This window comes from Biomphalaria glabrata, chromosome 7 (genome assembly GCF_947242115.1).
Source record: "Biomphalaria glabrata chromosome 7, xgBioGlab47.1, whole genome shotgun sequence".
Classification (NCBI taxonomy): domain Eukaryota; kingdom Metazoa; phylum Mollusca; class Gastropoda; family Planorbidae; genus Biomphalaria; species Biomphalaria glabrata.
The window spans coordinates 43,934,495-43,948,406 of NC_074717.1; the positions used below are offsets into that span (position 1 = coordinate 43,934,495).

At 36.6% G+C, this 13,912-nt stretch overlaps 1 protein-coding gene and 1 long non-coding RNA gene across 4 annotated transcripts in view; both read left to right on the forward strand.

The window, feature by feature from the left end:
* The window catches only part of LOC129927192 (uncharacterized), a 16,063-nt gene extending 6,937 nt beyond the window's left edge, over positions 1-9,126 (forward strand). For both annotated transcript variants that reach the window (XR_008778788.1, XR_008778787.1), the window contains exons 3-6: positions 43-185; positions 3,424-3,556; positions 7,222-7,331; positions 9,102-9,126. This is a non-coding gene — a long non-coding RNA (uncharacterized LOC129927192). The remainder of the gene's footprint in view (positions 1-42; positions 186-3,423; positions 3,557-7,221; positions 7,332-9,101) is intronic.
* Positions 1-13,545, forward strand: part of LOC106067210 (GLIPR1-like protein 1) — a 53,794-nt gene extending 40,249 nt beyond the window's left edge. For both annotated transcript variants that reach the window (XM_056034594.1, XM_056034596.1), the window contains 2 exons: positions 12,408-12,496; positions 13,370-13,545. In XM_056034594.1, the coding sequence (XP_055890569.1) occupies positions 12,408-12,496; positions 13,370-13,452 (172 nt within the window). In that variant the 3' untranslated portion in view covers positions 13,453-13,545. The remainder of the gene's footprint in view (positions 1-12,407; positions 12,497-13,369) is intronic.
* Positions 13,546-13,912: the final 367 nt, after the last annotated feature.

Below are 13,912 nucleotides of genomic sequence, written 5' to 3' on the forward strand. Positions count from 1 at the left end.
CTGCATTAAACTTATGAGTCTCATTCATCTTTTTGTTTTTAGAGTTGAGGAGAGTCTTGAATGACACAAGTCATAGGATAGTGAAAAGAGGAACTAACGGATTCAGTGAAGAGGAAAAAGTGGCTATGGTTAGGGCCCATAACGAGGCAAGAGCCAAAGAAGGTGCAGCCGATATGCTTGCTATGGTAGGTACAGATGATATGCTTGCTATGGTAGGTACAGATGGTATGCTTGCTATGGTAGACACAGATGGTATGCTTGCAATGGTAGGTACAGATAGTATGCTTGCTATGGTAGGTACAGATGGTATGCTTGCTATGGTAAGTACAGATGGTATGCTAGCTATGGTAGGTACAGTTGATATGCTATGCTATGGTAGGTACAGATGGTATGCTATGCTATGGTAGGTACAGATGGTATGCTATGCTATGGTAGGTACAGATGGTATGCTAGTTATGGTAGGTACAGATGGTATGTTTGCTATGGAAAGTACAGATGGTATGCTTGTTATGGTAGGTACAGATAATATACTAGCTATGGTAGCTACAGATGATATGTTTGCTATGGAAAGTACAGATGGTATGCTAGCTATGGTAGCTACAGATGATATGTTTGCTATGGAAAGTACAGATGGTAGGCTTGTTATGGTAGGTACAGATAATATACTAGCTATGGTAGCTACAGATGATATGTTTGCTATGGAAAGTACAGATGGTATGCTTGTTATGGTAGGTACAGATAATATACTAGTTATGGTAGCAACAGATGATATGTTTGCTATGGAAGGTACACATGGTATGCTTGCTATGGTAGGTACAGATGGTATGCTTGCTATGGTAAGTATAGATGGGATGCTTGCTATGGTAGGTACAGATGATATGCTATGCTATGGTAGGTACAGACGATATGCTAGCTATGGTAGCTACAGATGGTATTCTAGCTATGGTAGGTACAGATGGTATGTTTGCTATGGAAGGTACAGATGATATGCTTGCTATGGTAGGTACAGATGGTATGCTATCTATGGTAAGTACAGATGGTATGCTTGCTACAGAAGGTGCTACGTTTTGATGGTATGATTGAATCTGAACGATGTTTGATTTGGTCATTGCTAGTTTTGTAACTGAGAGCAATCAGATCAGAGGTTCTCAGCATGTGGATAGCATAATTATTTGCCAGAGTCTTTCTTACATAGAGAGTTGATTTAACTCCGTAGTTACTAAGGATCGTAAACTGATTTCTCTTCAAGGCTAGAAACACAAATATGGATCAAGTGTTAGGTCATACGTGTGTGTAGCCTTATTCTTTCTTTTCCGGTAATATCTTTTTGCCTGTTTGTCTAAAATCTCTAAATAAACAAGACGGAATATTTCCGACAGCAGACGACATTAATTGTGATCTTACAAAAACGGTCCCAGTAATTCCTGATTTAGCGAAACACGAAACAAGTTCAACCACATTGACGTGCTGCCTTGTTGGCATACATTGTCTCAACAACGTCATTTAAAAATGAAGTCCATAGTCATTATATACACGGTCCGTGGTCGTTAGGCTTTTCAGATTGTCAAATAATTATGCAACATGAATATGGTGAATACGCAATAGAATAATAGTCATTAAGATTTGAATATATTTAGTTGGGTTTAATTGTAAGTAGGAATATATATATATATATATATATATATATAGTGTTACGATCTTCCCTACTATCCAGGCTCTCTTCAAACTGCACCACACGACACAACGAACTTAAAGAACGACACAACGAACTTAAAGAACGACACAACGAACTTAAAGAACGACACAACGAACTTAAAGAACGACACAACGAACTTAAAGAACGACACAACGAACTTAAAGAACCTCGCAACTCTGGGGACTTAGGGCTCCAAAGTATCAGCCAGTTTAATTTCAAATACATCGCAATTGGCAACAACATTAACACTGTCTTTAGAAAAACCTAGTCTCTGCTCCGCCTGACTTCACACACCGTACTGGTTCTCGCCTCGTACTGGTCACATTGCGAGGTAACGTGAAGTGAAGTGATTCTAACACACGCGCTCTTATATAGTGTCTCTACTGGCCTCGAACTCGAACCTTCTTGACCACTCCAGTTGATCGCTTTCGCCGTGACTTGCGTGCGTAATATTTACGACACTGGTCCTTGCCGAACTGGCGTGTACTGTCACTGGTCACAGTTGACCGCTCGTCCTGCGCTGGACTGTGGCGATTTGGGTAGGCTAAAAACACACAGCACTACCCCCATCTGTGTCACCACCAGGTTTACAACAATAGATAGATAGATAGATAGACAGACAGACAGACATATACACATAAATAGATAGATAAAGATGATATAGATATAGACATAGATATACACTGACGTCACGTAGTGTAGAATTGCATAAAGAGGACGCCGAGCTAAAAAAGTTGAGAACCACTGAGTTAGAGGAGTGACGAAAGGGGACGTAACTTGATACGAATAAGAAAGGGGGCATTGAAAGACAAGAGTTTAAGGAATTGACACTTGAAGTTTGACTCTAACACTTACTTGGACTGGCTAGAGTGGACGCGAGCGTACATTTTGTGTTCTAGGGCAGGGGTCGGCAACCTTTTGAGTCGGAAGAGCCAAAACTTACAATTTACAAAATTTCAAAGTTTTTAAAGAGCCACAATTTTATTTTCTTCAAAACAATAAATAGTACTCGATGGCTTTGCGTACATTTGGCTCATAACTTGTTTTTAGTTTCAAACACGACTTTAAATTTTCATTTGTTAGTTGGCTTCTTACTTTACTTTTAATTATATTAATAATGCAAGAGAACGCTTGCTCGCACGAATATGTCAATCTGATGATAGACATCTTTCCAAACGCAAACGCTCTATTTTCCCCTCTAGTTTGTCACGAGAGCGGTAGCAATCCTAGAAGTTCTTCTTTTAGACCTTGGGAAGACGTATAGTTGACAAAAAAAGGGCAACTTGTGACTCATTTATAGCAAGTGATAAGACAGAAAAAAACTGAATATATTTCACCTACAAATATGTTACATTTCAAGACATGGGGGAGGGCTGAGCTGAAAAGCGAGTACGATTGGCTGAGAGATAGAATCGGTGCCTAATCCTCGTTAATCGATTCAGAACGATTTAATTATTTAAAGCTTAAAATAAATCATATTGGCGTAAGGAACTAAAGAGCCGCAGCTTAACATCCAAAGAGCCGCATGTGGCTCGCGAGCCGCAGGTTGCCGACCCCTGTTCTAGGGGAGGGAGAGTCTCGAGTAAAAGTTTGAGAACCACTAAAGTAGTATATTGCATTGTAAGAATTGATTACTGCTAGATCTCTAGGTCTCTTGATATCTACCAGCTCTGTCACAAATCTGCCAATGATTACAGTTCTGTTATTATCCACTTCCTCTACTCCAGCACTGGGATGATGCCATAGGAACCTCTGCCCAAGCCCATGCAGATAAATGTGACTTTACTCACAGCACTCAAAGTCAACGTTAAAATATTGGAGGACATGAGGTGATTGGGGAAAATCTTTACTTTTCAACAGGTCAGTCGTATTTTTAATGCATACACCAAAGAAAGGTCAGTTGTATTCTTAATGCAAACACCAAAGAAAGGTCAGTGGTATTCTTAATGCATACGCCAAAGAAAGGTCAGTTGTATTCTTAATGCATACACCAAAGATAGGTCAGTTGTCTTTTTAATGCATACATCAAAGAAAGGTCAGTTGTATTTTTAATGCATACACAAAAAGGTCAGTTGTATTCTTAATGCATACACCAAAGATAGGTCAGTTGTATTTTTAATGCATACACAAAAAAGGTCAGTTGTATTTTTAATGCATACACCAAAGAAAGGTCAGTTGTTTTTTAAATGCATACATAAAAAGGTCAGTTGTATTTTTAATGCATACACTAAAGAAAGGTCAGTTGTATTTTTAATGCATACACCAAAGAAAGGTCAGTTGTATTTTTAATTCATTTACCATAGAAATGTCAGCTGTATTTTGAATGTATTCACCAAAGAAAGGTCAGTTGTATTTTGAATACATTGACCAAAGAAAGGTCAGTTGTATTTTTAATTCATTGACCAAAGAAAGGTAAGTTGTATTTTTAATTCATTGACCAAAGAAATGTCAGCTGTATTTTGAATGCATTCACCAAAGAAAGGTCAGTTGTATTTTGAATGCACTGACCAAAGAAAGGTCAGTTGTATTTTGAATGCACTGACCAAAGAAATGTCAGCTGTATTTTGAATGCATTGACCAAAGAAAGGTCAGTTGTATTTTTAATTCATTGACCAAAGAAAGGTAAGTTGTATTTTTAATTCATTGACCAAAGAAATGTCAGCTGTATTTTGAATGCATTCGCCAAAGAAAGGTCAGTTGTATTTTGAATGCACTGACCAAAGAAAGGTCAGTTGTATTTTGAATGCACTGACCAAAGAAATGTCAGCTGTATTTTGAATGCATTGACCAAAGAAAGGTCAGTTGTATTTTTAATTCATTGACCAAAGAAAGGTAAGTTGTATTTTTAATTCATTGACCAAAGAAAGGTCAGTTGTATTTTTAATTCATTGACCAAAGAAATGTCAGCTGTATTTTGAATGCATTCACCAAAGAAAGGTCAGTTGTATTTTGAATGCATTGACCAAAGAAAGGTCAGTTGTATTTTTAATTCATTGACCAAAGAAATGTCAGCTGTATTTTGAATGCATTCACCAAAGAAAGGTCAGTTGTATTTTGAATGTAGTGAGTAAAAGTGGAAGTAAAGTTCCACTTCCAGACTTTGCGGTCTATAGGGCATATGATGTAAAGGTCATCTGTTTCTAGCACCACGGCTAGCGAGGGTGTCATGTGGCCAGCATAACGACCAACCGCCTTTTACTTTTCAGCCCCTCAACAAATTCAAGTATCTATTAGAGTTCGATGTATTCAGGTGCGGTCTAAAAATAAGATTTAAACTCAATACCGCTCGGGTCGTAATCTGAGCGCTTAGCACTTGGCCACCACGCTCTCAGTGTTATGTAGTAGAGTATGTCGACTGTAATGTCCACATCGAAACTTTCCCCAAATAGCATTGTCTTCTTAAAGGGGGGTCTTTTTACTTGTGAAATTATGGCTTTTATATAATTATATAGCGCTTCTTTCATAGCATGCTCAGATCGCTATGGTCTAATCTCATTTGTGGACCAGTGGGGGGGGGGGGGGGGGAGGGGGTATCTATGAGTTGTTTTTTCCGCCTTTTGGCGCTCAATAAACACAACTCTGCCCGAGTCGGGTGTCGAACCTCGAGCCCCCTTCGTAGGTAGTCAAGCCAAGTTTAAGCGCTTATTGAAGTTCTAGTAGAGTCTGGGTTCACATAGTTGCATCATTTATTTTGTTTTTGCTTTCAAATTTAATCAGAAGATATGTAAATAACTTGTTTGTTAAAGTTTTAAGTTCAATAGCACAAACAGAATTAACTCTTTCTCTCCGTAATTATTTTCCTCTTTTCGATAGTATTATCTGTTTTGCTCATTTGCATTTCCCTATTCTGTTATTATTAAAATTCAATACTTTTTTTTTTTGTGATCAGAAAATGTTCTAGTTGGTATCAAATTGTAGGAGAAAGCAAACTCGTTTAACGCAACACCAAAATAAAGTTTATAAATCCAAAAATCAATTTAGTTTAATGGGGATCAAATCGACGTTGGCGACGTCAATTAGGAGAGAAAGAGTTAATGCCGTTCTAAGATTGAAGCTCTTGCATCATGTATAATTTTGAGCTATCGAATTTAACCAGATGATACTTAAATAACATTTTTGTTACAGATTTAAGTTTGATAACAGCCTGGGCACAAATAGAAAAAATTCCTTTCTATGAACTGGCATAATGGATTTGATTTAACTCTTTCTCTCCGTAATTATTTTTCCACGTTTCGGAAGGAATTCTTCATTTCGCTCATTACTATTTCAATACCCTGTTAGGATTGGGCTTCAATAGCTTTGTTGTTTGTTATCAGAAAATGTTGCTCTTTTTATATAATTCAAAGTCAAGTTTAAAAAAGTAAAAATTAATTTAATTTTATGAGGTCAAAATCAACGATGGTATCGTCGATTAGGAGAGAAAGAGTTAATGATTATCTAATTGATAGAAAGTGTTTGGTGAATTGTCATTCTCTCATTCATGGCCTCTGTAATGAGAATGAAAGTAGCACTGAAGGGAAACCTTAAACAAAGGCTTCATTAAACTAGGACGACACACGGAATGACGATAGATACTTAGTAACTCATTAAATCAATGTTGTAAACAGATTCTCATGACTATACACAAACATAAAGATAAAGGCACATTCCTCATCCCATATGCTAGGACATATTTGTACAAATACTCCTTCTTCCCTAGTGCTATTAGAGCATGGAATGGGTTGCCTGAGCTAGCCAGGAAAACCAGTGACTTGGCATAATTTAAGTCATTGGTTAATATGCATGACTGAATGCATGACGCGTAGGACGTAATCATCTTCTTTTTTGAAGTAACGTCTGTATTATATAAGATAACATAAGATAAATAATCATCAACTATTTCACTACATCTTTTGAATAAACAATGTCCTAGAAGGTCCTACTTGCACCTAAAGGCTTGTGAAATTTTGTTTATTTACATTTAAATTCTTTCTTTAATAAACATACTCGGTAAAATTATGTGTAAGTAGCGCAATATGAAGCACTTCACAGACGCACGAGGGCTATACCGTACAGCAAATAGTGATGTTCTTGGGAATAACATTATGTACAGTATGGAGTCTATAGAGGGACTGCTTTTAGTTCAAGAGTTACGCTGGGCAGGGTGCGAATCAGGTACAATCGTAAACCAATGCGACATATATTGTGAGCTGAAAGGTGATCGGCGTAACAGGAGTTGTCAACTTATCAGTCAAGTACAATTTCTTTCCCTTCCTGCGATAACAAACAAAATAATTAATCACCAGTAGTTAATTAACTAATCGGTTGTTGTTTTTTTTTTATTCTTGATTCTTGTGTTGGCAAGTAAAAGAAATAATTTTTGCTAAAATTTCAGCTTAATCCGAGATTGGGTGTGGGAGAAATAACGTGTACAAACTTTTACCAGACATAGTGAGCTGGTATGGGCTTTGTAAATGATCAGGTCGATATGTTTCTGTTGAATAAGATGTTGGCCAATGTTGACATGTCATGTCCTTTATTGACAGGGGAGACAATTCCTAAACACGCAGTGGATGCATGGTACGATGAGAAAAAAGACTATGATTTTCCAACTAAGGCCTGCAGACCTACGTTTAATTGTGGACATTACACACAGGTAGACTTTTTTGAGGACATTACACGGGTAGACTTTTCTAGGACTTTAAACGCATGTATTTTTTTAGGACATTACACACAAATAGACTTAAAATGTGGACATTACACACAGGTCGACTATTTTAAAGGACATTACACACAGGAAGACTACTTTGGCGTAAATTACACACATGTCGACTCTACACACAGATAGACTTTTTTGAGGACATTATACACAGGTAGGTTTGTTTTTGTGGACATTACACACAGGTAGACTTTTGAGGACATTACACACAGGTAGACTTTACACACAGCTAGGCTTTTTAAAAGGACATTACACACAGGTAGGTTTGTTTTTGTGGACATTACACACAGGTAGACTTTTGAGGACATTACACACAGGTAGATTTTTTGAGGACATCACATACAAGTAGTTTTTTTTAAGACATTACACACAAATAGACTTTAAATGTGGACATTACACACAGGTCAACTATTTTAAAGGACATTACATACAGATTGACTTTTTTGAGGACATTACACACAGGTAGACTTTTTTGAGGACATTACATACAAGTAGATTTTTTTAAGACATTACACACAAAATAGACTTTAAATGTGGACATTACACACAGGTCAACTATTTTAAAGGACATTACATACAGATTGACGTTTTTGAGGACATTACATACAGGTAGTTTTTTTTTGTGGACATTGCACACAGGTAGACTTTTTTGAGGACATTACATACAGGTAGGTTTGTTTTTAAGGACATTACGCACAGGTAGACTTTTTTGAGGACATTACACACAGGTAGACTTTTTAGAGGACATTACACACAGGTAGACTTTTTTTGAGGACATTACACACAGGTAGACGTTTTTGAGAATATTACACACAGGAAGACTTTTTTGATGACATTACACACAGGAAGACTTTTGAGGACATTACACACAGGTAGACTTTTGAGGACATTACACACAGGTAGGCTTTTTTATGACATTTTTTTCTTTTAAATACTTTACACACAGGTACACTTTTTTAAAAAATATATTACACACAGGTATATTTTTAGGACATTACATACATGTAAATAAATGTAAACTTTTTTTTTCTTGATGGACATTACACAAGTAGAAATTTAAGTTTTTATACATTTTGTTATTTGTAATATTTTTTTAAAACATAGATAAAATTGTGTGTGTCGGGGGGGGGGGGCTATAGGTCATTATAACATAGATTAAATTGTGTGTGTCCGGGGCTATAGGTCATTATAACATAGATAACATTGTGTGTGTTGGGGGCTATAGGCCATTATAACATAGATAACATTGTGTGTGTCGGGGGCTATAGGTCATTATAACATAGATAACATTGTGTGTGTCGGGGGCTATAGGTCATTATAACATAGATAACATTGTGTGTGTCGGGGGCTATAGGCCATTATAACATAGATAACATTGTGTGTGTCGGGGGCTATAGGTCATTATAACATAGATAACATTGTGTGTGTCGGGGGCTATAGGTCATTATAACATAGATAACATTGTGTGTGTCGTGGGCTATAGGTCATTATAACAGATAAAATTGTTTGTGTCGGGGCTATAGGTAATTATAACATAGATTAAATTGTGTGTGTCGAGGGCTATATGTCATTATAACATAGATAAAATTGATTGTGTGTGTCGGGGGCTATATGTCATTATAACATAGATAACATTATGTGTGTCGGGGGCTACAGGTCAATCTAACATAAACAACATTATGCTAGCATTTCTTTTACCTCTCTCAGGTTGTTTGGGCAAAATCCTACGCTCTGGGATGTGGCGAAAAGTTTTGTACCACGCTAACCGGGGCGAGTATGCCCTACTCTAATGCCAATTACATCGTTTGTCAGTATGGACCGGCGTAAGTAGACTCACACACATACACACGCAGTCATTACTCATCAATAGTATTTTTAGAACAGACTCAAGAACGATAAAAAAAACTAGTCAACCGGCGGCGTAGCATACGGCCACTATTTTGCAGGGCCGAGCTTAGACCACTGCTACCTATGCGACCGAAGTAGGCCCTGCACTTTTATAGGACCCGCGCTAATTTTAGGTGTATGAATTATTAAATTACACCATTATATAACTTATAACAGATTTCCCTCGGCCTCCTGTCGATTTACCAGGAGGTCCTGGAAATCTCCTGAAATTGCAAAATATACTTAAAAGTCCTGGAAATATCCGGAAATTATTAAAATCTTTTGAAAACTCATACAGATCTCCTGAAATATATAGACGAAAATTGTCATTTTGGGTTGTCATTTAATATGGAATACGCCAATCCTACAAGCGATTAAAAAAAAACGGCATTATGCAATTGTGGAATCTAGTGAAAGAAGCTTCTCGTGCCTCAAACTAATGAGGAATTACTTGAGGTCAACAATTCTCAAAGATAGATTGAAGCATTTGGTAATTCCTGCTATTGAGCGTGATCTATGTAGGAAATAGAATTTTTATGATGTACTGTATGACTTCGCTACACGCAAGGCTCGTAAAGTAAAAGAATGAATAAAATGCAAAGACGAATTTATTTTCTAACACAAACTCTTCAATTTCACTTATTATCCGTATGCCTACCCAAACTTGGACCCACGAAATCCGTTTCGCATAGGGCTCTACAATGGTTAAGTCCGGTTCTGCTATTTAGTGACGGATGAATACCACTCCCCCACCCGACCCTCTTTTTTATTTTCGCCTCTTAAATGACCTAGGATAACTCCCTCCGTCAGAGTTTGCAAAAATAAAAGAGTGATCTTTCCATGGTGTCCAAACTCTTGAGCGTGCTCTGTCGCTTCGATAGTTACAACAGAGTAGATTACTCCCCCCCCCCCTCTTTTTTTTTTAACGTCAGGTAGAAATAAAAAAAAAAAAAGAGATAGATATTGCTTGGTTACTGCTATCGGCCCTGTTATTTTGTGACTACGTATTCTCCCCCCCCCCCTTTTCTTGTTCTCTAGTGGACTACCCGCAGAAATAAGAGAGTGATCTTTCCTATACTTCTCGTTTAAACTGTTGAGGGAAGAAGAGAATTATATATATATATATATATAGATAGATAGATAGATGGTGTAATAACAAGGTTAACAAAACTATGAAAACACGGTAATGCCATTTTTTTTTGTTATTTGGTTCTAAACACACGACGAGTATCTCAACAGAAACAGACCATGACTTTGATACACAGGCGGTACGTAATGCACTAATACGGTCAATAATTACGGGTTGGCTCAAAAGTAGGCCCACAGTTGTTACGTAGACTAATTATTTGAAAAGTCGACTCTAGACTTGCGGGAAATTCGTAAAAATTCGTGATACCTGTTAACATAAACATAAACAGCCTAATCTTTAAGATGTTGAATAGAAATGTTTTATATTGGTATTACTAATCAAGTAAGACTTCACAAAAGGTTGATGAAAGACATAACTCTTCTTCAAAACTTTAACCTTGATACGAAGAAAAGAGTTGCCTTGCTGTTAATACTAGGAAGAGAGTTACCTGCTGTTAATACTGAGTAAAGAGTTGCTCATCTGATGATATTGAGAAAAAAGTTGTCTTTCTGTTTGATATTGAGTAAAGAGTTGCCTTCCTGTTAATACTAGGAAGCGAGTTACCTGCTGTTAATACTGAGTAAAGAGTTGCTTATCTGATGATATTGAGAAAAGAGTTGCCTTGCTGTTTGATATTGAGAAAAGAGTTGCCTTGCTGTTTGATATTGAGAAAAGAATCGCCTTGCTGTTTGATATTGAGAAAAGAGTTGCCTTGCTGTTTGATATTGAGAAAAGAATCGCCTTGCTGTTTGATATTGAGAAAAGAGTTGCCTTGCTGTTTGATATTGAGAAAAGAATCGCCTTGCTGTTTGATATTGAGAAAAGAGTTGCCTTGCTGTTTGATATTGAGAAAAGAATCGCCTTGCTGTTTGATATTGAGAAAAGAGTTGCCTTGCTGTTTGATATTGAGAAAAGAATCGCCTTGCTGTTTGATATTGAGAAAAGAGTTGCCTTGCTGTTTGATATTGAGAAAAGAATCGCCTTGCTGTTTGATATTGAGAAAAGAGTTGCCTTGCTGTTTGATATTGAGAAAAGAGTTGCCTTGCTGTTTGATATTGAGAAAAGAGTTGCCTTGCTGTTTGATACTGAGTAAAGAGTAGCCTTGCTGTTTAATATTGAGTAAAGAGTTGCCTTGCTGTTTGATATTGAGAAAAGAGATGCCTTGCTGTTTGATATTGAGAAAAGAGATGCCTTGCTGTTTGATATTGAGAAAAAAGTTGCCTTGCCGTTTGATACTGAGAAAAGAGTCTATGCTTCATGATATTATGCTGCATGGTTGGTGTCTGATACATAGTTTGAAACCATTGTTCAGCTGTTGTTTTGTGTACAAGGTTGATATCAACTCACTCTGTCCGTCTGTCCGTCTGTCCGTCTTGTAAAAAGTTTGCACACCTTCTTTCTCCCACGCACGTCATTGGATCCTGTTGAAACTTGGCACAATTACTTATTGCCATAGACAAAAACATAATTCAATACAAAAATTATCCAATTAGTCAATTGATTGCCGGTAATTTATTATTTTGTTTGATGCCAACAAAGGAAATGTTTCTTTAAGTATTCACAGTATGGCTAAATAGATGAGTTTGGTCCCTTAGATGAGTATACAATTTATTTCTCCCACACCCATTCTCGGATCCAGTTCAAACTTTATAAACAATTATTTATTATACCTAAAAGAAATGCGTATCAATAAAAAGAATTAACAAATAATTAAATTAATAATTGGTAATTAATTATTTTGTTTGACATTAAATAAGGGAAATATCCTCTAAATAATTAAGAGATTCAGTTTTAAGGGCTGAGTTCTTCCCCTTAGTTAGGCTTTTTTTTTTTTTTTAAATAAAAAAGGATTTTGGATATTTCGCGTGTTTTACAAATTATTTTCATTAGTGTATTGCTGTACTTGTTCTAGTGATAACTAGATCATAAAAATGTTCTTCTTATTTGTATAACAAGAACTGTTTACAAAAATAAATAACTATTTTATTTGCACACAGGGGCAATGTTATAGGTAAACCCATGTACAACGTTGGGACGGCTTGCTCGGAGTGCCCACCTGATAGACATTGTAGAGAATTACTTTGCGGTGAGTTCAATTCTTAGTCTGGGTAGTTTGAAACTCTAGACCCGATTTCAAAGATCTCTTAGATTTGAAATAATGCATGAGAATGGGTGACAAGGGAGTGGGGTAGGATAGGTGTAGCGGCGATCGACGACCTCTCCTCCACTCGGAGGTCGAATTGTAGCAGAGAAATCACACAATTTATTTACGAGTTCTATACTTAATACTATATACTAAATTATTCATACTTTAACTTATTTTTTGGGATTATATCGCCCCTCCTTTTGTATAGGGGTGGGCAAATTTTATTTTATGCGGCCCGCGGACTCCTACAGAAATCCGGTATGCTCACAGATACTTTTTTTTCATTTTATATTTACTCATGATAAAATTTGAAAAAAAAAAAGAATATGGTGCGACATAATATACAAATGGTTTCAAATATCAATAAGTAGCTTATATTAAATAGATATTCAACTAATTTTGTTAACAAATTTTGATTTCTCCATAAAAATAGCACCGCCCCCCCTCCACCCTTAACTCAGAAGGCTAGAGTGGGGAGGGCAGTAAATGCAATCAGCCCCCCCACCCCACCGAATCGGCCAAGATACCAGAGGAGAGCGAGATTATATAAAAATTTATCTATATCTAAAATTTTCTTCATGGCTCAACAATTCCTAAGAAGAAGAAGTAAAGGAAAGATCACTTTTATTTCTGCAAGTCGGACTAGAGTTAGCCTAGTAACTTTAACTTTCGGTAATTCATTGGAATCTCAAACAAGGAAAAGAAATAGTACTTGACTGAAGTGGTGGTATAAGCTGAATTTATAGCTTGTCGCCTGAGGCTTATTACAAATAATTAATTGCTTGTTATAAGAAAACTATCTGTCTCTTTCAGCTCTGGAAGGATCTTCAAGTGCATTGTACCAGCCTCATCTATTCGCCATTTGCTTACTTTCTGTATTTGTTTCGCTATTATAGTTTGTATTTTTTAAAAAGTTTGGCTAAGGCTGTTTAATTGCATTCCTATTTTAAGCCTGGCGTTGAGTACACAATAAATTGTTATTACTACTATGACGTATTTGTTCGTTCAATAGTTTGTCAGTCAGATCGATTGTTGAAATTAAGTTTTAACGAAAGATTGGTAGAAATTTTTGTAATCGTCGCTTTGTGTGTGTATTCGCTTATACAGCTTAACTAGCATGTATTATTATCATTGTCATATTTTTTTAAAAGTAGCACTTTGAGCGGCTCCCGAAAGGGGAAAAGACGCTTTTAGTTTTGTGTGGAATCTGTTCGTTCATCCGTCCCGTTTAGAACTCGTAAACTAGTGAAAATCCGACATCATAATATTTTAGATCATTCAAAGTTCTGATGCAACGGCTAATTTTTTTCTTTTCTGAAAGCGAAAAATCTAATTTTTTTAACCTTTTATGCAAGG